The sequence below is a fragment of the Rhamphochromis sp. 'chilingali' genome (genome assembly GCF_963969265.1).
Source record: "Rhamphochromis sp. 'chilingali' genome assembly, chromosome: 10".
In the NCBI taxonomy this organism is placed as follows: domain Eukaryota; kingdom Metazoa; phylum Chordata; class Actinopteri; order Cichliformes; family Cichlidae; genus Rhamphochromis; species Rhamphochromis sp. 'chilingali'.
The window spans coordinates 9,472,520-9,500,432 of NC_137937.1; the positions used below are offsets into that span (position 1 = coordinate 9,472,520).

Genomic DNA, 27,913 nt, shown 5'->3' on the forward strand with positions numbered 1-27,913 from the left:
TATTACAGACCTCTCTCTTGCCAGGCGTGAATGCCCCTCCTCTTTAATGTTGTTACTAAACATACTGGGTAGATACACCCAGTATGTCAACTGCCCTTCCACACCCTTTTAGTTAGTTTTCCTTCCTCCTTATTGTTAGTTAACCCTGGCAATGAGAGAAGCAACGCTGGGCTACTGCTCACACACGTCTGTCACAGAGATATTGCTGGATACAGATTAGTCAAGGTAGGTCCTTAGATTATTCAATTGGTTTGTTATCTCAACCACAAAATTAGTGTCTGAATTTATCATTTCATTTGAATTTATTTACATGTTTGTAATAAATTAGGAAGCACAAGATATGGAAATTTGGTTACAAGTGAAGGTTTTGTGCTGTGCTGTGAGCTGCTGTCACACAATCCCATTTAGATACAAACTTGCAACAAATGGTTAATGTGGAGATAAGAGCAGATAACAATGATTAACAGGAGCCTAAACAGAGCACAGGTGTCCATTGTGACTTAAGGGTCAGTGTTGTCACATCAAACAAAAGTGTACTGTAAACAGTAACTGTCTATAGCAGTATTATGTCTCAAACATTTAAGCCCATTAGTGAGACTAATCTAAAGTGTCATTTTGTATTTTATGGTAATAAATGTGACAAACTCTGACAGAGGAAGATTATCAGTAAGGATGACTAGCGCCTGTGTGAACTGCCTGAAATCTCTGGTGACAGCTCTGCACTTCCTCTGCTGGGTAGGTACGTTGGGGTAAGAGACCCACCCAGACTACAGAAAACATGGGTTGTCATGTAACTGTGAATTACCAGTTCCAGTCAGATGACATAGCACACTTACAGTATACACATTTATAGATACACATTATGGTAAATAGTTATAGATAGATAGACAGATAGTAGTTGCCTACCTTGTCCAACAAAATGGGGGAGTGTTGTGTCAGGAAGGGCATTCGGGGTAAAATCTGTGCCACATCAACATGCATATCCATCTGCTGTGACCAGCCCTTGGGAAATAAGGGAGCAGCTGGAACTACCTTCTACTTGTAAATGTGGTGCCACAGTTCCTGAACATTGCGCATTCATTTGCAATTGTTATCAGTCAGGAGCACCATTTAATTTCCACAGGCATGCACTTGATTACGTTTGACCACAAGAGGGGATTAAAGTACCATTTTAGGCTCCGATCAAACGTTCAAAGTTTTTACTTGTGATGGAAATAAAGTGGTCCCTCGTTTATCACGGTAGTAAATAACCCACAATAGGCGAAATCCGCGAGGTATCTAATTTTAAAAAAACAACAACAATTATTATAGATGTTTTATGGCTGTAAAACCCCATTACTACACACTTTATACACTTTTCTCCGAGAGGCTCGAACATTTCCCCACTTTTCTCAATGGTTTAAACACTCTAAAAGTTCAAACCTTCGTATAAAAAGAAGTCCAGTATTATAGAATGAAACCAAAGGCACCTGCAGATGCCTTTGACGGTGCAAAACGTTTCGTCGATATTTTTGTGTTTGTTGGAGAAAACTTGCAAACAAACATACAGTACAGTACTTCAGAGTCACACTGCTAGCGATCGAAGATTTAGGTAAATTTGACAAGCTGAACGCATTCTGTACTGTACAGGAGACACGGCATGAGATCGATTGGTTTACAGCCAATCAGAACGCAGAACACAATACGCTGTAAAAAAAAAAAAAAAAAAAAAAAGCATGCAAAATTGCACAAAAAAATCCGCGAAACAGCGAGACCGAGAAAGGTGAACCGCGTGTAGCGAGGGACCTCTGTAATGCACCCATAATGCTCCAGTGTTTCATTTTAATTCTAGAAAAAAAACAAAAAAACAAGATTAACTGGGTTAGTCTGTAGTAATGCATGTTACAAGCTTATTATGAATTATGTGCAATGTTAATCTAGACAAAAACTAAACAAACAAAAAAAACCTAAAAGTAAAAATACACTATGCAAAGACATATAAATTAGTATACTGAATACAAGCAGCTTAAATTGTACAGTAGTGTGTGTCTTATGTAAATATCTCCTTAGCTACTTCCATAAATCAGTTGTCAGTCTTCTTATTTGTCTTTACAACATGTTCAGTATTTTATGGTGGGTCTCGGGGCCAAACACAGCGTTTCATGTCTTGTAAATGTTAATGCACCATTTTGTTTAGTTTATGATGGAAATTACTTTCTGTATATAAAGAAAATCAAAAATAAGGCTCTAGGCAACATTTCATAAATAAATAGAAATAAATACAAGCTGTGAGAAGTGTATCATTTTCCTAGTTGCATATATAGTGTTTACTTCGCTCTAGATGTGAGTCAGTGTGTCATAAGTTGACGATTCTGTCTAACATCAGACGTCTGCTGTTTTTTTATTTGGGAGACTAAATTAAAATCCAAACTTTCTTGATTTTGAGTGTAAATTCAGTTTTAGTCCATATAGGCAAACCCACATAGACTCAAATTCAGAATAATAATGTGACATGTCTCTTGTCCTATTTATGTGTGTATGTGTGTTTGTTTGCTATGGTGAAGCTAAGCAACGCCTTTGTGGTGGCCTTTGGTGAATTCATGATGATGCACTCCAGGTTTGCCTCTCTAGTCACCTCCTTCTGGCCAGTCTACCCTGCCAACACTCTGGTGGTCACTGGTACCATTGCCACCTGTGTGTGCTACTTGGGAGTGGTTGGAGGCATGAGGGAGAACCGCTGCATGCTCATAAGCGTGAGTATGAAGCAGTGACTCAATGTCGCCCAGAGATTTTTAATGAGTTACTATAAAATAATGATAAACTTTATAGTAGGCGATCGTGGCTCAAAGAGTTGGCAGTTCGTCTTGTAACCGGAAGGTTGCCGGTTTAAGCCCCGGCTCGGACAGTCTCGGTCGTTGTGTCCTTGAGCAAGACACTTCACCTACCGCCTACTGGTGTTGGCCAGAGGGGCCGATGGCGTGACATGGCAGCCTTGCTTCTGTCAGTCTGCCCCAGGGCAACTGTAGTTGCCTCCACAAGTGTGTGAACGTGAGAGTGAATGAATAGTGGAATTGTACAGCGCTTTGAGGGCACTGAAAAGCGCTATATAAATACAATCCATTATTAAATTAGCATAACTATGCTTTTAATGAGCTTTGCATTTAGTTTGAATGAATGCAAATACAGTACACTGAAATTAGCTGAGAAGATGCAAATGTAGTCATGTGGTGTCCCATTTTCACCCACACAGTTTTATGTCCTGCTGTCCTTCCTGATATCTGTGGAGCTGACCATGGCCTGTGTGTTTTTTGTCTACAACAGAGAGGTAGGACAGTCACTATCTGTATCCATATGTGTATACATATACCAGGTTATTTAAAGGTTTCTATTAGAAGTACACCAATCCAATTTTTTCCAGTTGTGAAACCAAAACCAGAGGAAAAGAATGATTACTTTATGTGTAGCACAATATCGGGTTTGATATTTTGACAAAATTTGTAGCATAAAATGTATCAAATAATGGCAACAGAACCATAATAAAGAAAATCTATGCACTTTATTCACCTCTATAAGCTGTCTAGCTTGGTTCATACTGCTAGCAAGTTCACATGGCCTATTGAGTGGTTGTTTTTTGTCCCATGATGATTACCCCTTTAATGCCAAGTTACCATGATGCCCACATCCAGTGCTGACGTCAAAACTAGGTGTGAATTCTATTAAATTGTTTAGTCTCATAAATGTCTTAGAGTGTTGTTACACTACGAGCCAGATTCAATCATTCACACACTTGTAAGCTCTTTTTAAAATCTATTTTGCAAATATTTACATGCCAGTGAAGCATAAGGGACAGTTTAGGGTTTGCAGACTGGAGAAGCCATTGATAAAACCACCTGTGCTACATAATCGGAACCACCTATTCTACTTATTGTCACATAGTGTTACCTTAAGTGGAACAAAAGCTTCCCGGCAAGTATTAAGAGACACAAGTAACAGAAAGTAATAGGGTGAGTTAGCTGTGTCAGCTCACTTCACCGCATTTGTAGTTAAGCATAAAGCACAATATACAAAAAGACAAGCTGTTAGCATTGCACTCATGAAAAACTAAGTGCTGTTAGCTTCCTCCAGCTGCACTGCTGCTACTTATAGTGTAGTAAACAGGACAACATGGAACTGGACTGAATTAAAGTCCTATCCAAAGCAAATATTGCCACTGGGTCTTCAGGTTTGGTCAGGTATTTTGTACAATTTATTTAAATATAACTTTAATTTTAACAGCCACCAAAACATAAAAACTGTATGCTTAAAGTTGGAAATGAAAAAATAAAGTTTCAAAGTTTACTACTTCAAAACAAGGGCATACTTTACTGTTGTGGAATTATTTCTTAGATTGAGAATCTGTTGAGTGCCACATCTCAAACACATTGATTGGCCTGTTATTACAATATTGGAAAAGCTGAAGAAAGAGTCCATGACATACTGAAGTGTTGTATACTTAGTTTCTATGTGGATGGACATATTAATTAACCAAGGAGCTAAGTTCATTCTCCAGACTTACGGCATATGTTCTCGCATTTTTTGACTTTTTTGCTTGTTTGGTTTGATTTGGTACTGCTATTTATCCCCACTTGTATCTAAACACTGTTTTTGTTCATGTCCAGTAGGCTCCAGTATATTTCTGTTCTTTCGCTTCCTTTCTGTCATGCAGATTGGCACATACTTTGAGAAAGATCTGATGCACAGCTTGGAGGTCTACAAGATATCGGGTCCAGGAGAAAATCAGACACTCAAAGATGACTTTGATGCCATCCAGTATCTGGTAAATGATAAGCTGCTTTCCTCTGTCAGATTAATCATGCATGTCCTGCTCCACCATTTAAAGCTAAACACTGCTCATATTAACACTGAATCATCAAACTCAGAAAAACAGGCTCATTGAAGTAGAAACTTGTAGCATTAAATGTAATACTATGAATATTGAGTTAAAGAATAAATATATGGAACTGGATATAAACAGAATAGGAAATCATTTTGTGCCTTTCCCTGCTCAGATAGCAGACATGTTTACTCCACTGAACCCGAGTGTTGTGTTTTGTACAGTTTAAGTGCTGTGGAGTCCACGGTGTGGCAGACTGGGGGGGAAATGTCCCAATATCCTGTTGTACTCTGGACCCTTGTAACGTCACTGACCAGCCCAACTGGCAAGAGGTTAGTTTACATTATCAAATCATAAAACACTGTTTTTAAAAGACTTTAGTTTCATTGAGGTGAACACACGTTTAACAAAGAACGTAGCAGAAAAAGGGGTGTTTGAAAAAAGATTTTCAAAGTAGACAAAAGAACAGGTGAAGTAGTAGTTGTTCCAGAAAAAAGGTAACACAGGAGTTTCATGAGACGATAAAAACAATTTCCATTTTGGATATACATTAAGAATTTGGGAATGTTGCTTTCAGATAAATTACAGCATATTAATTCATCAATAACAATTCCAAACTTCAACCAATATAGTTTGTGTTTGTTTAAAGCTAAACCCCAATTCCAGATCTGCTCTCTCTAATGATAACGCTTAAACACATCCCACATTGTCTTACACAAACATATGAATTTGACCAACATTCAGTTGTGAAAAAAACTGAAAAAATCTACAATCATTAATTTCATCTGATTTACAGTTCTAATAACAGTGTTTTTATGATCTGGTTAATCTGGTTTCTCTTTAATGCAGCGGTCCCCAACCTTTTTCGCACCAAGGACCGGTTTATGCCCGACAATATTTTCATGGACCGGCCTTTAAGGTGTCGCGGATAAATACAACAAAATAAAACTAGTACCGGTACCGAAAAAAAGAAAATTTATTCATAACACACGTGAAAAGACCCAGGAAAACCGAGTAAACGATAAAAACGATAACAAAATAACGCTGAAAACCGATAAAAACCCTGAAAACCATACATTTCACACATGAGCCTCAACTCTCGTGGCCCGGTACCAAACGACTCACAGACCGAGGCCCGGGGGTTGGGGACCGCTGCTTTAATGTTTCACTGGTAATGACGTTTTAATTATACTGCAAGGTCTTTTAGTCTTTATTTAGAAGGCTTTATCATTCTCTCACATCATTGTGGAGGAATTCCAGCACACTGTACACTGTTAGACTTTTTGTTTCCACTTTACGGTAACATACTGGCGTCACTGTTGCCAGCGTCATACCGTGACGCCGTGTTACGGTAGCTTACCGTTCTGCAGGATGATACCGCTTTTTGCTGTTGTGGTATAATACTCCTGGACAAATTATGGTAACGCACCGTAGCTTTTTTTACAGTATCTCACTGGCGAGTGACGCCGTTATGTCGTTATGTCGTAAATTACGTCAACAAAGTAACATCATACTGTGATTAAGAAATTGGTATACTACCGTTTATTCATGGTATGTCACTGTAAGCCCGCTGCAAGGTAATAAACTGCAAGATATTTACCAGTAACTTACCGTTATCACGCATCATCAGTGCCAAAAATATTCATCTCTGCTAGAGGATACCGTGTTCCTACAGGCGGTCATTTACTGTTTAACAGGTCGTAATTTACCATAATTTCAGGAAACAGTAACATACTGTAAGAGACTGGAGGGTTCCAAAAAAAATTGTATTGTATAAATGTATCATTTATTTATATATATATATATATATATATATATATATATATTTATCCTTCAAGCTCGGGTCCTCTACCAGAGGCCTGGGAGCTTGAGGGTCCTGCGCAGTATCTTAGCTGTTCCCAGGACTGCGCTCTTCTGGACAGAGATCTCCGATGTTATTCCCGGGATCTGCTGGAGCCACTCGCCTAGCTTGGGGGTCACTGCACCTAGTGCTCCGATTACCACGGGGACCACCGTTACCTTCACCCTCCACATCCTCTCGAGCTCTTCTCTGAGCCCTTGGTATTTCTCCAGCTTCTCGTGTTCCTTCTTCCTGATATTGCTGTCATTCGGAACCGCTACATCGATCACTACGGCCATCTTCTTCTGTTTGTCTACCACCACTATGTCCGGTTGGTTAGCCACCACCATTTTGTCCGTCTGTATCTGGAAGTCCCACAGGATCTTAGCTCGGTCATTCTCCACCACCCTTGGGGGCATCTCCCATTTTGACCTCGGGACTTCCAGGTTATACTCGGCACAGATGTTCCTGTACACTATGCCGGCCACTTGGTTATGGCGTTCCATGTATGCCTTGCCTGCTAGCATCTTGCACCCTGCTGTTATGTGCTGGATTGTCTCTGGGGCATCTTTACACAGCCTGCACCTGGGGTCTTGCCTGGTGTGATAGACCCCAGCCTCTATGGATCTTGTACTCAGAGCTTGTTCTTGTGCTGCCATGATTAGTGCCTCTGTGCTGTCTTTCAGTCCAGCTTTGTCCAGCCACTGGTAGGATTTCTGGATATCAGCCACCTCCTCTATCTGCCGGTGGTACATACCGTGCAGGGGCCTGTCCTTCCATGATGGTTCCTCGTCTCCCTCCTCTTTCTTGGGTTTCTGCTGCCTGAGGTATTCACTGAGCACTCGGTCAGTTGGGGCCATCTTCCCAATGTATTCTTGGATGTTCATTGTTTCATCCTGGACTGTGGTGCTGACACTCACCAGTCCCCGGCCCCCTTCCTTCCGCTTAGCGTACAGCCTCAGGGTGCTGGACTTGGGGTGAAACCCTCCATGCATGGTAAGGAGCTTTCTTGTCTTTATGTCAGTGGCTTCTATCTCCTCCTTTGGCCAGCCTATTATCCCAGCAGGGTACCTGATCACGGGCAGGGCGTACGTGTTGATGGCCCGGATCTTGTTCTTACCATTCAGCTGACTCCTCAGGACTTGCCTGACCCTCTGCAGGTACTTGGTGATTGCAGCCTTTCTAGCGGCCTCTTCATGGTTCCCATTCGCCTGCGGGATCCCCAGGTACTTGTAACTGTCCTCTATGTCTGCAATGTTGCCTTCTGGTAGTTCAATCCCCTCAGTTCTGACTACCTTCCCTCTCTTTGTTACCATCCGACTACACTTCTCCAGTCCGAACGACATTCCAATGTCATTGCTGTATAGTCTGGTAGTGTGGATCAGTGAATCGATGTCTCGTTCACTCTTGGCATACAGCTTGATGTCATCCATGTACAGGAGGTGGCTGACAACTGCTCCGTTCCGTAGTCGGTATCCGTAGCCAGTCTTGTTAATGATCTCACTGAGGGGGTTCAGGCCTATGCAGAACAGCAGTGGGGACAGAGCATCTCCTTGGTAGATCCCGCACTTGATGGTGACTTGTGCTATGGGCTTGGAGTTGGCCTCTAGTGTTGTACGCCACATCCCCATTGAGTTCCTGATGAAGGCTCTTAGGGTCCCATTGATCTTGTACAATTCTAGGCATTCCAGTATCCAGCTGTGGGGCATTGAGTCATAGGCCTTCTTGTAATCAATCCAGGCAGTGCACAGGTTGGTCAGTCTGGTCTTGCAGTCTCGGCTGACTGTTCTGTCTACCAGTAGCTGGTGTTTTGCGCCTCTGGTATTTTTGCCAATTCCTTTCTGTGTCTCGCTCATGTATTGACCCATGTGCCTGTTCATATATATATATATATATATATATATATATATATATATATATATATATATATATATATATATGTATATATATTAGGGGTGAAACAATACTTGTATCGGTATTGAACCGTTCGATGCAGTGCTTTCGGTTCGGTACGCATATGTATCGAACAATACAAATTTTTAAATTTATTTTATCAACTTTTCTTCTGACGATGCTGTCTGTGTTGAGAGCTCGGTGGATCTGAGTTCCACTACTCTGCCTAGGCTGCACTGTCGAGCACAGATCCACTGAGCGGAGCGTGCTCTTGTGTGTGTGTGTGTGTGTGTGTGTGTGTGTGTGTGTGTGTCGGGGGGGGGGGGGGGGGGGGGGGGGGGGGCAAGCTAGCGAGACAGAAGCTCGTTGCAACATGGCAATTGCCTCAACGCTACCCGAAATTGAACCTCCCCCACCCTCATTCAGATCGATCATTCATTTTAACGAGATTAACGCTGAAAGCACTAGTGGGAACACAACGAGTATGATTGCACATTTACGCCAACATCATCCTAGTGCAAAGACAGGAAGCAGACAAAAACAACACGCACGCATGCTACAAACTTTATCCGAGTAATTTAGACAGCCGTTAGCACATGATTCTCCTTATGGGGACCTGATATGTTTAATATGCTGCAGAGAATATAGCCCAGAAGAAGCGTATAGTATAGCTTTTATTTTGGAAAGAGCCATTTCTCTGTAATAAACTCTCTTTTCCAAAGATGAGTGATTTCTCGATCAGATAGATTTTTTTTATTATTTTCTTGTTTCAGCAGCTTTAAATTTAAAAACTGTACTTTTGAGTTAAAATACAAACAATAACGATATTATGTCATATCCATATCATGGCAGACAACATATGTTCAAGTGTTGGGTTTTCTTAGTTATATTTTGTAGGGTCTTAAACCTACAATGTGAAGTTGGCACCATACAAATAAACTAAATTGTAATGAATATAATATCAAGCCCCACACTTCTGCCTTTATATACACTGTCCAAAATACTGGCTCACACCACCAAATCAATGCACAAAGCAGGGTCAACAAGGACATGGATGAGCGTGTGTGGTGTGAAGGAACTTGACTGACCTGCACTGAACCTTGACCTTGCTTTGTGGACTGAGTTCATTGATTTGTAGGGTGAGCCAATACATGTGACAATTAAAGTGTAAGTAGCTGAAATAATTTTTAACAAACGGGTAAAAGAAGGGAAAAAAAACCTATTGGACAGAGACAGCTTCTTGCAAGATGGCGAGAGAGCTTGTCTTCATTGTTGTTCGACTCGTGTAAATGTCCAGAAAGCATGGGCCATGGATCGTCTGTGGAGACACAGGTAACAACACATTGTTCACTTAAATTATATAAGAAATTCACTATAAATGGCAACAACAGTTATCTAATTTGAAGTTTTCCACTCAAATTCAGTAAGCCGCTGGAGGAAAGTTGTGACATGAGGGTTAATGTGAACAACCTTTCGCTTCACAGTGGTCCCAGTCTTTCTGCTTGTCCCAACCTTGGAGGTACATTTTGTTCCCTCTTCAGGATTTATCCTTACAAAAAAACCTTAAAACATGCCATAATAAATAGCAACATACAGTAAGTTGAGATTTGAAATAAGTTGAGTTACTTAGGGATAATTTACTCATCATCTATCACTATTAGCTAACTGTTCAAACATACCTCTGAATTAGTTCCAATGTTGCACACACTGACTCCTGGTATTCCAGGTTCAATACATAGAATGAACCAAAGAAGACTGACATCGCATCAGCAAAGGTGTTCTCTCTGTCAAGCTCAACAATTACACGCCCCTCTGCACTCACCATCCAGCAGGTGGCAGTCATTAAATTTTGTCCTTAAATGCATAGGGGCAACATTGTCATTATGCAACATAAAATAATTTCAATACTTCACTTCTTCACACTGTCTAGATAGTCGTAAAGCAAATAGCTACGTACAGTTAATTATCAGTGACCTTATGTACATAAGTCCGTTTTAACATATTATAATTGCACATAATTGGGAATTATTCTGCACATTAAACACACCTAACAAAGACTCAGCCCAATTAAATTACCGGAGATGAATCAACTGTATGATTATTTTGGAGTTTATAGTTTGTGCTGCTGTTGAACTTTACAGTATTGACTTCAGTATTTCTGCTGTTAATGTAGCTAGACTACCATGTTGATCAGTAATATGTAATGTGAAATTTGATATTGTTACTTAGCTGGATTCACTGAGACACATGTCCAACAACCTTGGTTTATAAAGGAAATTACAGAAATTTGAGCTAACAAAACAGAGACTGGATACCTGTGTCCATGAAAAGCTTCTGTGCCAAACAGAATTTGTAATATGGTCTAATCAGTTCTATTTAAAAAATGACTTAGGGGTGATTGGCAGGTTGCTCTCTGATTCAAGAGACATCCTGGTAGTTTCCTGCCAGAAAAAGGACCAGGACATTTTATGTAACAAAAAAAAAAAAACAGGACAGCAAGCAACAGCATTAAACCTAGAGCTGTATGAAAAAAGTTTACATCTGCTAAGACAAAGAGGGAGTCTTCGTCTTCCTTGTCATACTTCACCATGAGAAGTATGGCTGCTATGCCAACCTTGTTGTTGGTCAAAACTCCCTCACTTTCTATCTGCTGGATGAGTGTCCTTATAACAAGTTTCTATTTGAGCTTCTGGCTGGAGAAATAGTTAATAATCCTTCTGCCTTTGGTTATGAGGGCCTGACCTAAGCGCTCACTGATATCGATGCCTGTGAGTTTGTAAAAGTGGTTCGAAAGACCTTTCCCAGTAAACAAGAATAGCCACTGCTCCTGAATTTCAGCTACTGAAGGTGAGAGACAACTGTTGATAAGCTGAAATATATGTGAGGCACATGAAGTCATCCACATCAGGTCTCTCCACAGCTCCAGGGCCTTGTGAATTAAAAATTGTAAACAAGATGTGTTTCTTTTCCTCTAAAGAAGCTGGCGTTTCCCCTTCAGGAAGTTCAACTGGCTGCCAATTAATAAAACCATAGCTATCAACAAGGCATCTCACTTTTTTAGGTGGGGTTGCATTACTGTTGGGACTGCAATCTTCCTCATTCCTGGTTCTCTTTGTTTGACGAAGTCTATGTGTTGCATTATCTTGATTAACATGTTCAACTCTAGATTTGATGCTTCTTAGTAGTGAATAATGTCCACAACCCAGTCTTTCTCCCTTTTCAGTAAAATCTGCAAATGTTTGAGGGTATCTGTTTACAATGATTTTAGCAACTTCTTCACAAGATGCACATTTAGGGTTTCTGCAGTGAACTTGCATGGCCTCCACAACAATTCTAACCATACTTCTCCTGTCCTCTGGATGACCTCTGTCTCCTCTTGTGATTTCATGCAACAGTTGGAGTGGAAATCATTCCCAAGGAATCTGTAAGTGTGAGACCCAAGAGCTGGAGTAATGGTTGTACATAGTGGTGGACGTGGAGGAGGAGGGGTGAGGTGGATGGCTTGATGTTTCAGCTGATGCAGCAGGGCAAATGTCATTGTGACTTATTTTGGGGGCACATACAAGATCAACAATGTCTCTAAGTTTAAGGCATAACTGCCAAACCTCACTATCCACAGGACGTTTTATCTTTTCACCAATGTACAGAGGCAGAAGTCGTAGAAGACACCAGTTCTGTGCTGCTGAACCCCCAGCCTCTGCCCTGTTTTCACCTCACATGGCTTACTTAAAGCATCACTTCCTACATGTTTGAACTGTACAATTGCTCTGTTTATCTGGTTGTATGTGAAATGCCCTTCCACTTGCACAAGGGTATCAATATATAGTGACAAGTGACTGGAAACCACTCCTTCAAATAAATAATGGCACAAACATGGAGGTAACCCAGAGCACACATGGGAATACTTCAGTGAATTAAACATGGAGTCAAATTTAATGCCATTCACAACCAAGTGGACACTTGTAGAGAGGACCTCAACACTGTCCTTATACTTATCAGCTATTCTTTTTTGTCCAAGTGATAGTAGATCACTGATAAAACTTTCCCTGTCAATTAAGCAGTATCTGCAAAAATGTTTGCTGCAGCTGAAATTCTCAGTGAAACCACCTATGCAGTGGGAGCCCAGATTGTCTCCTAAGATGGCTATCAAAGCTATCTTCATTATGGTTCCATCCTCTACCAGAACCCCTGTCTCTTCCATATCTTTAAGGTCTGCAATAAGACTTCAAAACTTTGTTATGGCCAAAAGTTTTGAAGTCAGTGTCCCTGCAAAGCAGAACAAGTTGCATTGCATCAACAGAGGACTGGTTGTGTAGTAAGATCTCACCTAGAGTCCTTTACACTGCCAGGATTTTATGTTTCTTTTTGCCAGACCCTAATGGATTAACCACTTCAAATGCATCTTGGTAGAGAATGAGTGAAAGAAATGATGGATAGTGCTGTAAAAGTGCATTATCCTTGACATTTTGACTGTCTGAGACATCCTCTAAAACCATGTCTGGTGATCGGCGCAGTTTTGACTGTTTGTACTGTTCTCGTATTGTGGGTTGTCTCAAGAGAGACTTCAGTGTTTCTTTAGTTGGCACATACTGAAAATAACGCTGTTTGCCTGTACTGTCAGATCCTAAAAAAATTTGAGTGGGTTCCACATAACTGAAATTTTCTTTGAAAAATGTCTTCCTTCTTTTGTCAGATTTCAACACACCTTTTGTACAGTGTTAAGAGATTATTCTGTGAAAGTTCTTGAATGATTTCACCAGTTTCTTGTTGGCTTGACTGCTGAACTGTCTGCTTATGTTTTCGAGAAATATGGCTGGAAAATGATGTTCGGACACTGAAGTATTTAAAGCAGCCTTCAAATGGACATAATACTTCATTGATGTGAAATCTGAGATGGGCACAAAGACCTGTGAAGTTTTGTGCAGCATACCCACATCCAGGAACTTGACAGCTGAGGTAATCAGTGAAATGTTCTGAACCTGGCAGGACAGTTCTCAGTTCCACAGGAAAACCTATAGTTAGCTACATGTTTGTGGCTTTTAACATGCAAACTGAACAATATAAATTTCCGTGCATGGAAGCCACAAAATTTACAAGTAAACTTAGTTGCAAAAACTTCAATGACAAATTACCTATCCAAAATGACATATGCAATGCAAAAAAAACAACAACCCCAAAAACAAAATAAGAGTATAGGAATCAATTCCCAGTTTTTAAATTATCAAAATCATTCACAAAAGGCTTCAATGAACACAAAATCTGTGCCGACAAAAAGCACAGTAAAGACAAGTGAGCAGTGCACAAAAATGAAAAGATATTCGAGCTCGACGATTGACTGACTTTAGCCTGACTTAGTTAGCACCCCGCACCGTACAGGTAGTACAAGCACACCTGAAAACACTGACCATTTACCAGCTTTAAGCATTTGGGCGCAACCCCATTAGTTCGCCGATTCACCTGTTGCAAACGTCCATGTTTCTATCAAGTCTCATAAATTCATCGGCAACTATTACTAACTAGTCTTTTGAGTCTCCACATTCATAGATATTGAAATTTTGTCTTAGCATTTGATTGAAAATAACCTGGCACTGTAGCGGAAAAGTCAAAACAAACAGTAATAAGAACACATTTCTGACTTCTCTCGAATAAGTGAAAAAACACTTACCTTCAGACTGATTAGCTGGTTCCAATTCAACTTTAATGTGTCCCATGTCAGTCAGTTTTAGGGGAAAAGTGTTAAGTTTAGATGTTTCATTTACTTTTGAGATACTCCCGCATTAATTGGATGAGAAATTTGGAGTCTAGCAGAGTTGTCACAAATAGTATAAAATCTTCAGATATAATCCAATCAACCGTGCATTTAACCTGACTGAACTCCATCCAGTTACCTCTGACTACTTCTAAGTTGCACATCTTAACGGTCCGTAAATTGTCTCTGTTGTTCCTCCACCATCTCATCATCAATCTGTGCTGCAGCAAACTGGGACTGTGGCACAGAATAGTTGATGGACATGTTGTTCTCCTGCTTTGCAGCTTTGTTTGAGTCTGAATCGCGTCTTAAACGGGTACAACTAAGAAAAGCAGATCAATATTTTCTTCTTGTTGTTATTTAATGATGGTTGGCAACCGGCGAAAGGAGCATTAACCGCCTCGATCACTATCTTCTATCCGCCATTGTTGTTTTGAAAGTGAATACCCGACGTGTGCGCCATACATCACATTGTACGTCAGGTAAAGGTGTGTTGTCGGCTATGGCTCTCCCATTGAGATGTGTAACAAGTGCTTCACACACCTGTCGCATAAAACGCCTTAAAAATGTAACAGTCGCTTTAAAAACACAACCCAACGCGCTAAACATGAACAAACAAAAACACCCGTGTTACATTATCATGTATATCCAGGACATCTCTTCTGAACCAAGACAAAGTGGTGCTACAAAGGAATTATTTCTATAGGAGAGTGCATTTAATAGCAGTCTGGCCTGCCACAAAATGCACCGCTAAAAATACAGTTTCTGCTTGTCCCAGCATTTATTAAATTTAAGAGTGAAGTTGTAGGACTGATGCTGGTTAATGGTGTAGGTTTGTGGATGTGACACCTGAACTTGTGTAAAATGATGACCACAGCATATTCTTTTCAGTGAACTTTTGGTTAGTTCACTGTAGCTAGGCAGAGGTGTCTTAAAAGTACCACCTTGTGCAGAAAAAAATGAAGTTCCAGTATAAGAAAGAATAAGAAGAGAAAAAAGCTACACCCTGCTAAATGAAGTAACTTTTAAACATTACTCTAAATGTAACATATAGAAAGGAAAAGTATACGTTACCTAGTAAGTATACTACTAATGCTTCTTGGGACTATATTGGCCCCCGTTTTAGTACCGGTATATAGAAGTATACTTGAAATTAGCTTTTAGATGTACTTTTTGTTCACTATAAATGTACTAGCATAATGTCCTTTCCAGTCTATAAGAGTATACTTAAAATATACTGTACTCTAACACAATACTAAACTTCCAAGTATACTGTTAATTTACTTTTTAGTTCATATTTGGCTTACTTCTGATTGAAACATAGTAATTAGAATAGAATAGAATAGAATAGAATTCAACTTTATTGTCATTGCACATGCACAGGTACAGGGCAACGAAATGCAGTTTGCATCCATCCAGAAGCGCTTTAGCCATGATATAGATATATTACAATATATATTAGCAATAATATAGATATGTAAGTATATTACAGAAATGGTGATCTTAGTCCGGAGGCTCCTGTAGCGCCTCCCAGAGGGCAGGAGGGTGAAGAGTCCATGTGATGGGTGACTGGGGTCTTTGATGATTTTCCCAGCCCTTTTCAGACACCGCTTCCTGTAGATGTCTTTTATGGCAGGAAGTGGTGCTCCGGCGATGCGCTGGGCAGTTTTCACGACCCTCTGCAACGCCTTCCGGCGCGAGGCAGAGCAGTTCCCGTACCAGACTGTTATACAGTTGGTCAGGATGCTCTCGATGGTGCAGCGATAGAAGTTCACCAGGATGTCTGAGGACAGGTGGTTCTTCCTCAGAGTCCTCAAGAAGAAGAGGCGCTGGTGAGCCTTCTTGACCAGCTTGGAGCAGTTGGTCGTCCAGATGAGATCCTCGGAGATGTGGACTCCCAGGAACTTGAAGCTGCTCACACGCTCCACAGCCGTCCCCTTAATGTGGATGGGTGGATGTGGGTCAGCATTCCTCCTGTAGTCCACGATGAGCTCCTTGGTCTTCTCGGTGTTAAGCAGCAGGTTGTTTGTGTCGCACCACTCAGCCAGACGATCCACCTCCTCCCTGTAGGCGGCCTCATCGTTGTCACTGATGAGGCCAATCACCGTGGTGTCATCTGCAAACTTAATGATGGTGTTGGAACCATCAGCAGGTCTGCAGTAGTGGGTGAAGAGGGAGTAGAGGAAAGGGCTCATCACACAGCCTTGTGGTACACCGGTGTTCATTGTGATTTTAGATGAGCAGTGGTTATCCAGCCGGACATGTTGGGGGCGGTTGGTCAGGAAGTCCAGTAACCATTTGCAGATGAGGGAACTGATGCCCAGGTCTGTCAGTTTCCTGATGAGTTGTGAGGGGTGGATTGTATTGAACGCTGAACTGAAGTCTATAAACAGCATTCTGGCGTAGGTGTTGTTGTTGTCCAGGTGTGAGAGGACAGAGTGCAGTGCGATGGAGACTGCATCCTCTGTGCTCCTGTTCTGGCGGTATGCAAATTGGTGGGGGTCCAGGGTGGGGGGGAGAAAGGATTTGAAGTGTGCTAGGACCAGCTGCTCTAAGCACTTAGTGATGATGGGGGTGAGTGCTACTGGGCGGTAGTCATTGAGGCTAGATGGGTTGGAGTTTTTGGGTATCGGGACGATGGAGGTGAAACATATTTTTCACATGTAACAAATCAATCAATTCCCCAGACAGTCAGATGATAGTTCCAACTATCAGAAGGCTTCCTTTGCAGAGAACTACACTCATAGTTCAAGTACCAGAATTATATTGTAAACAGGTGAGAAAATGATTTTAGAGTTGAGGTTTATTAACCATTAACCCTTTTCACTCACGGTTTAAACAATTATTTTCATTCCACTTTGTTCAAAAGGTAAAAGACAAATTCTTGTTTAAAACATCAATTATTTGTTTCATAGTTGTTTTAATTTTACAGTTAAAGCACTACAATGCATGCTGGTGTCACGATCCTGGGTCTTAGGACCCAGTGTTTTGAGTTTTAGTTCATCTTAATGTGTATAGTATGTTAAGCTCATTAGGCCTCCTATGTTCATTTGCTTATTAGTTCCCCCTTGTGTTTCCAACCCATGTTAAGTCTCCCCTGCTCTTCATGTGTTTCATGTCTGTGTCTTACATTGTCAAGTTCCGGTTATCATGTCTGCGTCTCATTATGTTTCCTATTTTATTTGGAAGAGATCCTGTGCTTTTATATCATGGTTTATGTTTTGAGTCCTTTGATGTACTGTTTCTTGTTTCCCTGGATCTCAGATATTTATGGTTATCTTAGGTTTAGCTCTTTGGCTTTGTTATATGGCTTCCCTGTGTTCCATGTTATGTCCACTGTGATGTTTTGTACCACGTTTCAGGTTCCTATGTTCTGTCTCCCCAGTTGCTGTTAAGTTTGCGTGTTTTAGAATTCAGTCAGTGTGTTTCCTGTTTTACTTTGAAGGTCCATGCCTCATGTGAGTGTTTCTAGCTTTGCTTGTCTCGTCAGTCCTGATTTCTCCCAGCTGTGCCCTCCTTCTGTGTCTCATTCCCTCGTTATCCCTCTGTGTATTTAAACCCTGTGTTTCTCTTTGTCAGTGTCGTAGTCTCCCTCATGCTGTGTGTGATTCTCCCCGTGGTTCCTGGTATACTTTATGTTTAGCTTTCCCAGTTTAGTTTAGTACTGTTTTTGTGTTTCACCCTTTGCCAGCATTAAAGCTGTGTTTTTGAGTTTACGTTTTGTCTCCGTGAGTTTGCGTTTGGGTCCTCTCCTGCCTGCCACACAGTCGAATCATGACAGCTGGGTATTTCATTGTACTTCTTAGTATACTTCAGGTATACTTCAAATACTCTACATACTACCGTACATAGTATACTACAAGCACTACTATACTACAAGTATAGACAATTTTTTTTATACTTTTCTGTATACTTCGAACTGGACTTAAAGTATGCTTAAATGTAATGTGGTCTAAAATCTATAAAAGTACATAGAAAGTGAACTAAAAGTATACTTCCTTGTTTTCAAGTTTACTTATAATATACTTGATATTCTTTTTTTGTAAGGGTGAGACTGGTTGTTTGATACAAAGTGGACTGTAATTATGTTTCACATTGTTTGAATAAACAAATAAATGTATTAATATATGAGGTTCAATTCAAGAAATTCCATTTTAGTGTAGCTGCAACTTAGTCCTTAAGTTAAAAATGATGCTGCATATTGTAGTTTACATGTCATAATACTCTCACAATGAATTGCATTTTATGGTAATACACTCGGAATGAGGATTTAAGTAATTACTCTTAGATCTACAGTAAAAAACACCAGAAATCCAGATGGTGTAATAGTATAATCTCAGTAACATCACCAATTAATACATTTGCTGTATTTTACAGCTGTTTCCATGAGTACAGTGAGTTACCATAAAAATAATGTAATCTCATGGAATTTTCCCACAATGACATGCAAATTACAGTACTAAACTGCTAACATCCTTTAGAGTTTTTTATTGTTGATTTTGCAGTACAAAGCTATGGAAATTACTGCAAAGGCTAACAGTGTACTTTGTTTTAGAGCTGCTTGTTGGTTAAAAATTGATTTGTGAAGAAATTCATGAAGACATTACTTGTTCAGGTGAAAAAATGCTTGGCTTCTCGAGCTCTGACTCTCTCAGTCTGGCTACCATGTGGGAACCCCCCCCCCCAAAAAAAAAAAAACAAAAACGAAAAGCTTGTTCTTAATTTCTTCAGTCAGTGATGAGTAAAATGTGCTAGCTTTGTGGGGAATTATTTTTTTGTATAGAGAAATAAACTGGTTTCAGTGTAAATCATCTAAATTAGTGACACTCTATTTCCTTGTAGCTTGCGGGTTATTTGTTTTAAGGTGCACGTTTCTGAGTTATGCCAGGGAATCGTGCATCTCTGAGGAGCTATGGTATCCAGGATCAAGCATAAATGATTACATAGATATCAGTATATGTGTGTGGTATCAGTTATCAATGTTGTGCCACAGTTTTCCATTTTGGACTTTGTGTTATGCACTACCTACACCAGTAAGACTCAACAATAAAACCACTGACAGCATAAATGAATGCATTGATCTGGTGGGAAACTTCGGCTCCTGACATTCATATGAACACTTTGTCATGCACTCCTCACTTAAACATACGGAGAATTTTTCCCCTTTTTCTCTTCTTGTGCTTGAGGTATAATTGCATGTATGCTTAGTATCGTAATGTGTATGAGTAAAGGATAAACATAAAAATGTTGCCTTTCAGGGTTGTGTTGGGAAACTGCAGGACTGGTTTGCCAAAAACTACCTAAGCACAGCGGCAGGAGTGGTCTCCATGTTTATCTTACAGGTACAGTTTCTCCCCATTACAGCTGCCAGTTAGGAATGCAGCAGGTGTTGTCCACTAGTGGAAACCTTAACATCCATCAGATCAGCGATTCGTCTAGGGTTGGGGTTGTTTTATTTATTATTTTTATTTTTAGGGTAAACTCAAACATTTTCTGGCTAATGAGATTTTAACAGAATATTGTCAACTTTTTTTCTCTGCTCTTCTTCTCTTTTTTTTTTACAGTTTCTTTGCATGTCTATCACCCTCCCTCTCTTTTGCTGCTTTGCTGTACGTGGACAGGGTTACTGAAAAAGGTCCAGAGGAACTCTACCTGCAATTCACAGATACTTTCCACATGTCAAGACGATGCTTTTCCCTATCTCAGCTTTTTATTAATCTGTTCCGAACACCAAAAAATCCGCTGCTATTTCCATCTGTCAAAAAGGGAGCTAGCTGATTATCGCCATTAAGAATGTCATATGAGGTGACAGATCATTAAATGTGATACGGAGACATGTAATTGGATAAAAAGTGATGACATGATTGTGTTAGCACTATTCCAACCCTGTAGGATGTCAAGACATTTTCTCCCTGTGAGTGCTGGGTGTTCACCACTTCCTTGTATGTTAGACTTGAGATAGACTAAAACCATAGCAAAAGGACTCAAAATCTTGTAGGTAGTGTAGTGGTTTTTAGTACTGACATTTCACCCCCTCTTCTGTAAGAATTAGCCAACACCACCTGTCTTAGAAATGTCCTGCTTCTCTTCTAATTAAAGTCCTGGCTAACGTCACATCCTGGTGTTTTTAAAGTGAATCTGAGCATCTTCCATCTTCTACTGTTATCAGCTCAGTTTGGTAGACTGTCTAAAACCAGCATGTAGGCTTGTTTAGCCTCTTAACATCCGCCAGGTCATCAGTGAGTTGACTAGTATTAGCCACATGCTAATTAGAAATATTTTTGTGAGCTAGACAGTGTTACTTTTCAAATGAAGTCACATACTTTTAGGCATTACAGTTTTTCTGATAAAAGCTTACCCCTCACCCCTAACACTAACCTTTGGTTGCCAGTGACAAAGTGGATGTAAATGAGGTTAAGAACTAGCATGACGTTGTAATGAGGTCGAAACTCTCAGTTGACTGCAGCAATGTTCTTAAGGTAGTGCCATTAAGATCAAATTATGTATAACCTGGTGTGCTGTGGTAATAAAGAAATCACAGTTGTCTCAGTTTTAAGTTGTGAAGTGTTTTAATTTTTTATGATTTCTTTATTTAATCACGTTTATGTGTTTTCTGGTTTAGCTGATCCAGCTGATTTATCCTGTGAATTCCCCAGTAGTTCTTGAAAAGAGGGGCATTTAAACTTGTGTATGGTCCCTTAATGTGTTTAATAAAATAATATATATGCTGATTGTGATTTATGGTGGGTTTTTTGTGTGTCCGTTTGTCTTATCTGCCAGTACACTTTCTAAGAGATGAGTCAGAATGCAAGCCCAACCCACAGATCTCTGGTATTTTTAGGATGTTCTTGTTTGGTAGGGCCCAACTATTGGCCCCAAATTATCTTAAAGACCTCATGGGTATCATATCATCCCATTAGAGCACTTTGCTTTTAGACAGCTGGGTTACTTGTTGCTCCTAGAGTATTTAAGTATTTAGTATTTGCTCACAGGGGGTCATATGATTGCTGGGGTTTTCTCTGTTTTCTTTGTTGTAAGGTCTTTAACTTACAATATAAATCGCCTTGAGGCAACTGTTGTTGTAATTTGGCACTATGTAAATTAAGTTGAATTCCCAGAGCTTCTTTTCTCATTACATCCGTCATACTCCACTAACAAATAACAAAACAATCAAACAAAACAAGAAAAACACTACAATACTCCAAAAACACATTTGCGTACCTCCAGATTTTCTTTCTCTCTCTTTCGCTCTTTTTTTAATTTAATTTTTTACGTATCTGTCACCCTTAAATGTTTTTTTGTCTTTCTTATTATGTATTTTTGTGCTGGCTTTGAGCAACTGTCTGAGAGCAACTTTTTAGCCCTGAAAACAACTAAATACAGCTTACAGTTAAACTGCTAAAAGTGACATGGGAGTAGTTTCCTGCTACTTTCGGCTGCTCCCTTATCACAAGGGGTCACCAATGAGAGCAGTGCCACATGTCTGATTTGGGAGATCCCCTTCCTGATGTAATCCCAAAGGCAAGTTGTCTTGTCTTGTTGCTGGAGTCTTGAAGAGTACCATCGCAAAGTTTAAAAAAAAAAGGCAAAACCACTCATCACCCTTTAAGGGTAAGTATATGGGACCTTTAAAATATGATGATCATTTAGAGTATTATGTAGGATTAGGAAGAAGTAGGTATCTCTGAATTGTGAACCGGCACTGCATGAAATAAAGAAATGTATTTATAGATAGCGGTAGTGCAACGGGCATCAATCTGGATCACTGTGTCTGTCTTTTGACTTACATGGCAGGTATTAATGTAATGCCTGTGGCCATGTGGAAGCTTTGATAATGAAGGTGATGTTTATTAAAAAGCATCTCTGTGGCAGCAGAACCACACAGGATGCTTGCGTTTGCGCTGAAGATTTATCAGTCTGGCATGGCGAGAAATGCATGTTAACAACATCCTCCTGTGGTGTGATATTTGTCCTGATTGATGTCTCCAACAATTTTTCCTGAGATGTTTTTATGATCGCTGTCTTCTTTCAGCTTCAGGCATCCTTTGAGTGTGTTGTTGTGGAGTGGCATATTTAACCCTTTAAGACCTATAGAACCAAGTTCGCCAGAGCTTATATTATATTTTTACATGCTGTGGAGCCATTTTTGGGAGCATTTCAAGTTGATATACATCAATACAATCATTATAGCCCAAATTTTAATAATATGTCTGCATTAAGTGCATAGTAATTACATAAATTGCAAAAAAGTGCAATAAACTACAAAAAAAATTAAAATAGTTTTTTTAATGATGTTTTTTTTAACATATATTTCTATTTAGACAAATTTAAGAGGTTTATCCCTCAAAGCTGTAAATACAAAAAGTTGCACAAAATAGTTTCCCACCACAGGAAATTTATTTTGAGTGTCTTCATAGTTTTATTTTTGAAATACACCAATTTTTATATACTGCAGGAAAAACAAAAATAAATATTATAATGCAAATTTGCAAAAAAACCCAGCATATGCATCAAAATAAACTATTTCCAGCAGTGCAATTTGAGTCCTAAGCATCCCAGAAACGACACAGAAAGTCATAAAGTCAAACATAACTTTTAAAAACACCCGTATAGGCTCATAAGGCCCTGATAGTAAAAAACTACATTTCCGCAAAATGATGTCACTTCCAGTTTCGGGCAGGACATGGAGGACATGCAATAGTTCGTGCTGATGGACGTAGGATGTGTTACAAACAGCTGATCGGATCAGTGTTTCTGGAATATTATGTTTTTGTTGCTGCAAGTGCTTTTTATGCAGTTTTTGCAAAGCTATATGTGGAAGGAAACTGTGAGCTAGGACAACCTGGTGGCATAAGATGTAAGTACCACTCCTCCTGGTTTCATATGCAAAAAAAATTATTGCGCTAGCTTACGTGGTTGCAGTGCTACCCAGATTTAAAAATAGTTATGCAAAACAGAGCGTGCCCGCTCCCACCGGCTTTTAAAGGGTTAATATCTAATAGGTTTGCTGCACTTATCACTTATATTTTTTAATTAGCTGGAACAAAGAAAGTTTGAGAGAAATTGTGTCAAATTAAGTGTTCTATCATGTACTGCACCACCATGTTCACTGGCCCACATAGCAAAATTGGTATGGCCCGGATCAGGCCCACACAATGTGCTTACCCATATGGAAAAGATATATATAAATCTTATAAGGTTTGTATCTGTCTTGTGTGAAACTTGTATGAAAAGCATACAAGAGTAAAAACAGATATAAGATCCCTTAAAAAATTATATAATGAAACTTTTATGTTTTGGATACTTACTAAAACAATATACTGTATGAAAGTAATGTGAAAGTGGCCACTTTCATGAGTAAATCATGTAAGCCTTATATGATTTACTCATGAAAGTGGCCACTTTCATGAGTTAAGTCATATAAGTTTTTACTATTTCTTTTCCATATGGGTACACATGGCCCACATACCGCAAAGAATGACGGCCCTTTAGTGGCCCACACATGGGCCAGCACAAGGCCAGTTGCATACACACTGGTGGTCCTGTGCTGGCCCATGTGTGGATTACCTCTGGCAAACCTGATCTGAGCCACCAAAGGGCCGTCAATCTTTGCGGTATGTGGGCCATCTGTAGGTGGTGTGCAGCCACGGGCCAGTTGTAGACACACTGCTGGCCCTGTGCTGGCCCAGAACAGTTTTACCTCTGGCCCCAGATGTCAGCCTAATGTATACCTTAATCAAGCCATGCAATAACAACATGTGCCAGAACATGCAAAACAGTGCAACAGTAACAATGCCATTAACTCTGTTCAGACAGTGAATGGACTGATTCTTATATGGCGCTTTTCTAATCTCCCAGATTACTCAAAGTGCTCTATACAACATGCCACCCAATCACACAATTTCGCTTAACTGAGGGCATTCATACACATTCATACTCTTGACATGCAGACTGGAGGAGGCAGGGATCTAACCACTAACCTTCCGATCCGTTTGTAACCTGCTTTACCACCTGAGCTACAGCCTCCCACTGGCAAAGATGAGTAAACCCTCACTAGGTTTTGGATAAAGTACACTCACAAACCTGTCAAACCTGCATTTGAGACATTGGCTACCATAGCAGTATAGTATTGCAACATGGCATTTGGGTCTTCTAACTAAAATAGGAAAATAGGAACATAAATAGTGCCATTATTGCCAGACGTGGCCCACATCTGGTTGACATACACCCTGCCATGACACCAGTCAGTCAGAAGTGCCAGCTTGATGCCAGATCCGGGCTAGACCTGTTTTCCATGAGCCTGGGCCCCATAACCCAAACCATAATCGGGCCAGATATTGCATGCCAACGCATAAACAGTGGCATCATTGCCAGACCTGGCACACATCTGGTTGACATACACTCTGCCAAAACACCAGTCAGTCAGAAGTGGCAACTTGATGCCAGATCGGGACCAGACCTGTTTTCTGTGGATCTGGGCCACATAAACCAAACCACAATCGAGCCAAATATGGCATGCCATCACATAGTGCCATCTATGCCAGACCTGGCCCATATCTGGATGACATACGTCTTATCATGCCAGAAGTCAGCTAGCAGTGCTGACTTGATACCAGATCCGGGCCAGACCTGTGGGGGTTGGTTTTGTAATGTGCTAACAAGATGGACTGATGAGAGCACAACATCTGTTTGTTAAACAAGCTGAGGGAACAAATTCAGGCCAGGGACTGTGTTCAATGATTACAGAGTTAAAGCACAGGATGAGCTGCATTTGCAGAAAGATTTGGACCAAAACCAATCCATCTTAGTTGCTTTGTCTTATTAGACATTATGAGACAGCTCTATAGCAATACTTGTCCTAAATACATGTTGCAAATATAGACTGTATATAAAAGATGCACAAACACACTGTTAGTTCACCCACTGATTTCTAGACTGATCATTTTGAAACTTTAGCATTAGCATATTGGCGGCCCATGTTGAATGAGGAGTAACTTTGGAGTAGCATGGTTATCTATTTAGGTTCTCAGTCATCCAGGCCGTGGTAGCCTTGCATGCTCGGTTAGCAATCTGTATCCATAAAATGTACAGGAACAGGTAACATAACTATGTCCCTTTGATACAATTATGAAAACTGCAAAATGTCCAATAATGCCCAACCTGTTTTTGTACCAACTGGGTTATTTTAACATGGGAGGTTATAGGGATGGTCTTAGTTTTAGAAACAACCTCAAGTGTCCATGATAAGATCAAAATGAACCAAGCAAGACAAATTAGCATAATTAGCCACAATCAGGAAAAAAGTGCAGATAGGGAAACATAGACGTGATGGGAGTTTATGTGATTTATAACGCATGCTTCTTTGGTGTTCTTTTTGGAGAGAAGATGAACAAACTTAAATTATACGTTTTCAGTAAGTTTTCAAAATGTATGAAATGGTTGAAGGTTCAAGTTAACATGGCGCCATAGACCTTCGTGTGTTCAGTGGACCAGACAGACAAATGGTGCCACTCCCAGGTGAATAAAGTTTTTACATTATGGTACAAACAAGACATGACTGTGATTGGTTAAAAAGTTGGGGAAGAGCCTTGGCTCTCCCGCATTTGGCACTTGGTTTGACTCCTGGCTCATCTTACATTCAAGTCCAGTTGGGCATTTCCGTGTGAAGAGAAAAAGGGGAAAAAACTCCTCCCTACTTAGTCAAAGGAGCTTGCAAAGAAAAGCGTCTGGACTTCTTTAAGTTGCTTGAAGACGTTTCACCTCTCACCCGAGAAGCTTCTTCAGTTCTAAGGTCAAATGGTGGGGAGTCCTAGATTTAAACCCAGTGGGAGTATCCCCCCACAGAGGGACAAAAGGACCCCCTGATGATCAGCCAGGGTTTCGGGTGAGCTCATTGTGAAACCTGGCCCCACCTTATCATGTGAATTCCTGAGGTCAGATGGCCCAGGATGTGAGTGGGCGTTTCACAATGAGCTCACCCGAAACCCTGGCTGACTGGGACCCACACCCATTTTCACACCTTGGCTCAGGCGATTGGAGGATCATCAGGGGGTTCTAAGCCATTTATCAACAACAGCACAAATAAAAGGAAACTGCATGAATCCAGTCTTGATGACTGTTATGTGACCCCATTAAAAAATCCCTTTGATCCAAAGGCTTTGTCCCCTGACCTCGGGTGTTTTGTGGACTACTGCAGCACTCCTCTGAGACATTAATCAACATCAAATTCTGAACTGACAGATAAGACATAAGATGTGAGCTCTCAGCTGCCCTCAAAGGATGCAAAGTATGGGTCTTCCACAGATCAAGGAGGCAAAAAAGAGACCAAAGCACAAAACTTGATGTGTGAGAGGATGCTCTTAAACCCCTCACCAACATTTGACTACAATGGACATCTTGTTATCCACATTGTATCCCTTTAAGATTTTTGGAAGATGAAGACAGCTACAGTACAAAAATCAAAGTTGCCAAATATTTCAAGATGGACTATTTCCCATTGCTGGACTCACTGTGAAAGATCTGGACCCCACACAGCATTCAGGTGACCACAAAAATGTTCCTTTGTGGTTTGGCACCATGATCTTTTCCTGACACTCAGCTTGCAGCTGACTCCATACTTCACACTCTCTCGTCTCAGGTCCCTGGAATCAGGAAAAGGAAGAAGACGTCGTTAGCACCTGCCCAATCAGCCTTCCTGGCAGAGCACCTTGGCTCCACTGCAACACCACTCCGCTGCAGCGGAGCCAGAGACCACACCCCTGCCACAGATTTAGACCTCACAAGTTAACTGATAACTTGCCTTTCTATTTTCCGTTCATCCCACAGACTCTCCGGAGCTGAGGGAGGAGGGCGATGCATTCTATCTATCCTGCTAGGAGATCAAACAGAACAGGATTACACTGACTGACTCCCAGAAAAAGAAGAAACTCCTAAAGGAAAAGCAAGAGAGCTCTGAAGAGCATTGTAGTACACAGCAGGTATCGTTAAATAAAAAGGAAAGCAACAGGATGATGTAATTGCCACTGATTAGTTGGCAAAATGTCATATGACATTAGCCTGAAATGTTGGTGTTTCAAATCTGCAACTCATTCAGCTTTTAATGACATAAAAGTCATCTTATCAAAATTCCAAATACTACACACAATGTTTCTGTTAGCAGTTCTATTGTGAAAGAATTGTTCAGTTGTTTTTCTTAAATAATCAAAAGAACCAGATTTTAAAATTCATGATCATTACCACAGAGTAGAGATTACGATAAATACGAACACTGTGATGTGTGTGTTTCACTACTCCCTCTCTCTTTTTTTTCTCCTTGCCTTTCCCTGTATCTACAGGTGCCCGGAAACTCCTGCTGGGAAGGTCTCTGCTGAAGTAGCTCACTGTATATACCGTAATACAGATTTAAAGTTGGTTGTGTCAACAAACAGGTACAATAGGAAAATATTTATGCATTTGTAGAGCAGTTTTAAAGTACAAAAAGTGCATTTTCTATTGTGAAAGAATCAGCTGCTTTTGATAGAAAACCAGTGTAGTGCATAAAACTCTTACTTGACTTCATCACTGCCTGAATGACATGACA

General features: G+C 40.3%; 1 protein-coding gene across 4 annotated transcripts; it reads left to right on the forward strand.

Moving 5' to 3' along the window:
* Positions 1-84: 84 nt before the first annotated feature.
* LOC308404010 (leukocyte surface antigen CD53-like) lies at positions 85-27,913 on the forward strand. 4 transcript variants are annotated; one of them, XR_013973035.1, is made up of 8 exons: positions 85-225; positions 654-735; positions 2,544-2,732; positions 3,230-3,304; positions 4,685-4,795; positions 5,077-5,184; positions 27,160-27,311; positions 27,669-27,913. XR_013973035.1 is itself a non-coding variant. In XM_080893843.1 (8 exons), exons 2-8 carry the CDS (start codon positions 673-675, stop codon positions 19,962-19,964), a joined length of 696 nt encoding a protein of 231 aa, XP_080749969.1. In that variant the 5' UTR covers positions 85-225; positions 654-672; the 3' UTR covers positions 19,965-21,083. The 4 variants fall into 4 exon arrangements, 3 of the variants coding, with proteins under 3 accessions (XP_080749969.1, XP_080749970.1, XP_080749971.1); XM_080893843.1 differs by lacking the exons at positions 27,160-27,311; positions 27,669-27,913 and adding exons at positions 19,593-19,676; positions 19,899-21,083; XM_080893844.1 differs by lacking the exons at positions 27,160-27,311; positions 27,669-27,913 and adding exons at positions 19,593-19,676; positions 19,899-21,083 and having other exon boundaries at positions 171-225; positions 654-739.

Excerpts from the sequence above, each read along its gene's own strand:
- LOC308404010 (XM_080893843.1), top strand. The coding sequence starts at position 673 with ATGACTAGCGCCTGTGTGAACTGCCTGAAATCTCTGGTGACAGCTCTG. Across the intron at positions 736-2,543 it reads CTCTGCACTTCCTCTGCTGG|CTAAGCAACGCCTTTGTGGT; the intron begins GTAGGTACGTTG and ends GCTATGGTGAAG. Across the intron at positions 3,305-4,684 it reads TTTTTGTCTACAACAGAGAG|ATTGGCACATACTTTGAGAA; the intron begins GTAGGACAGTCA and ends TCTGTCATGCAG.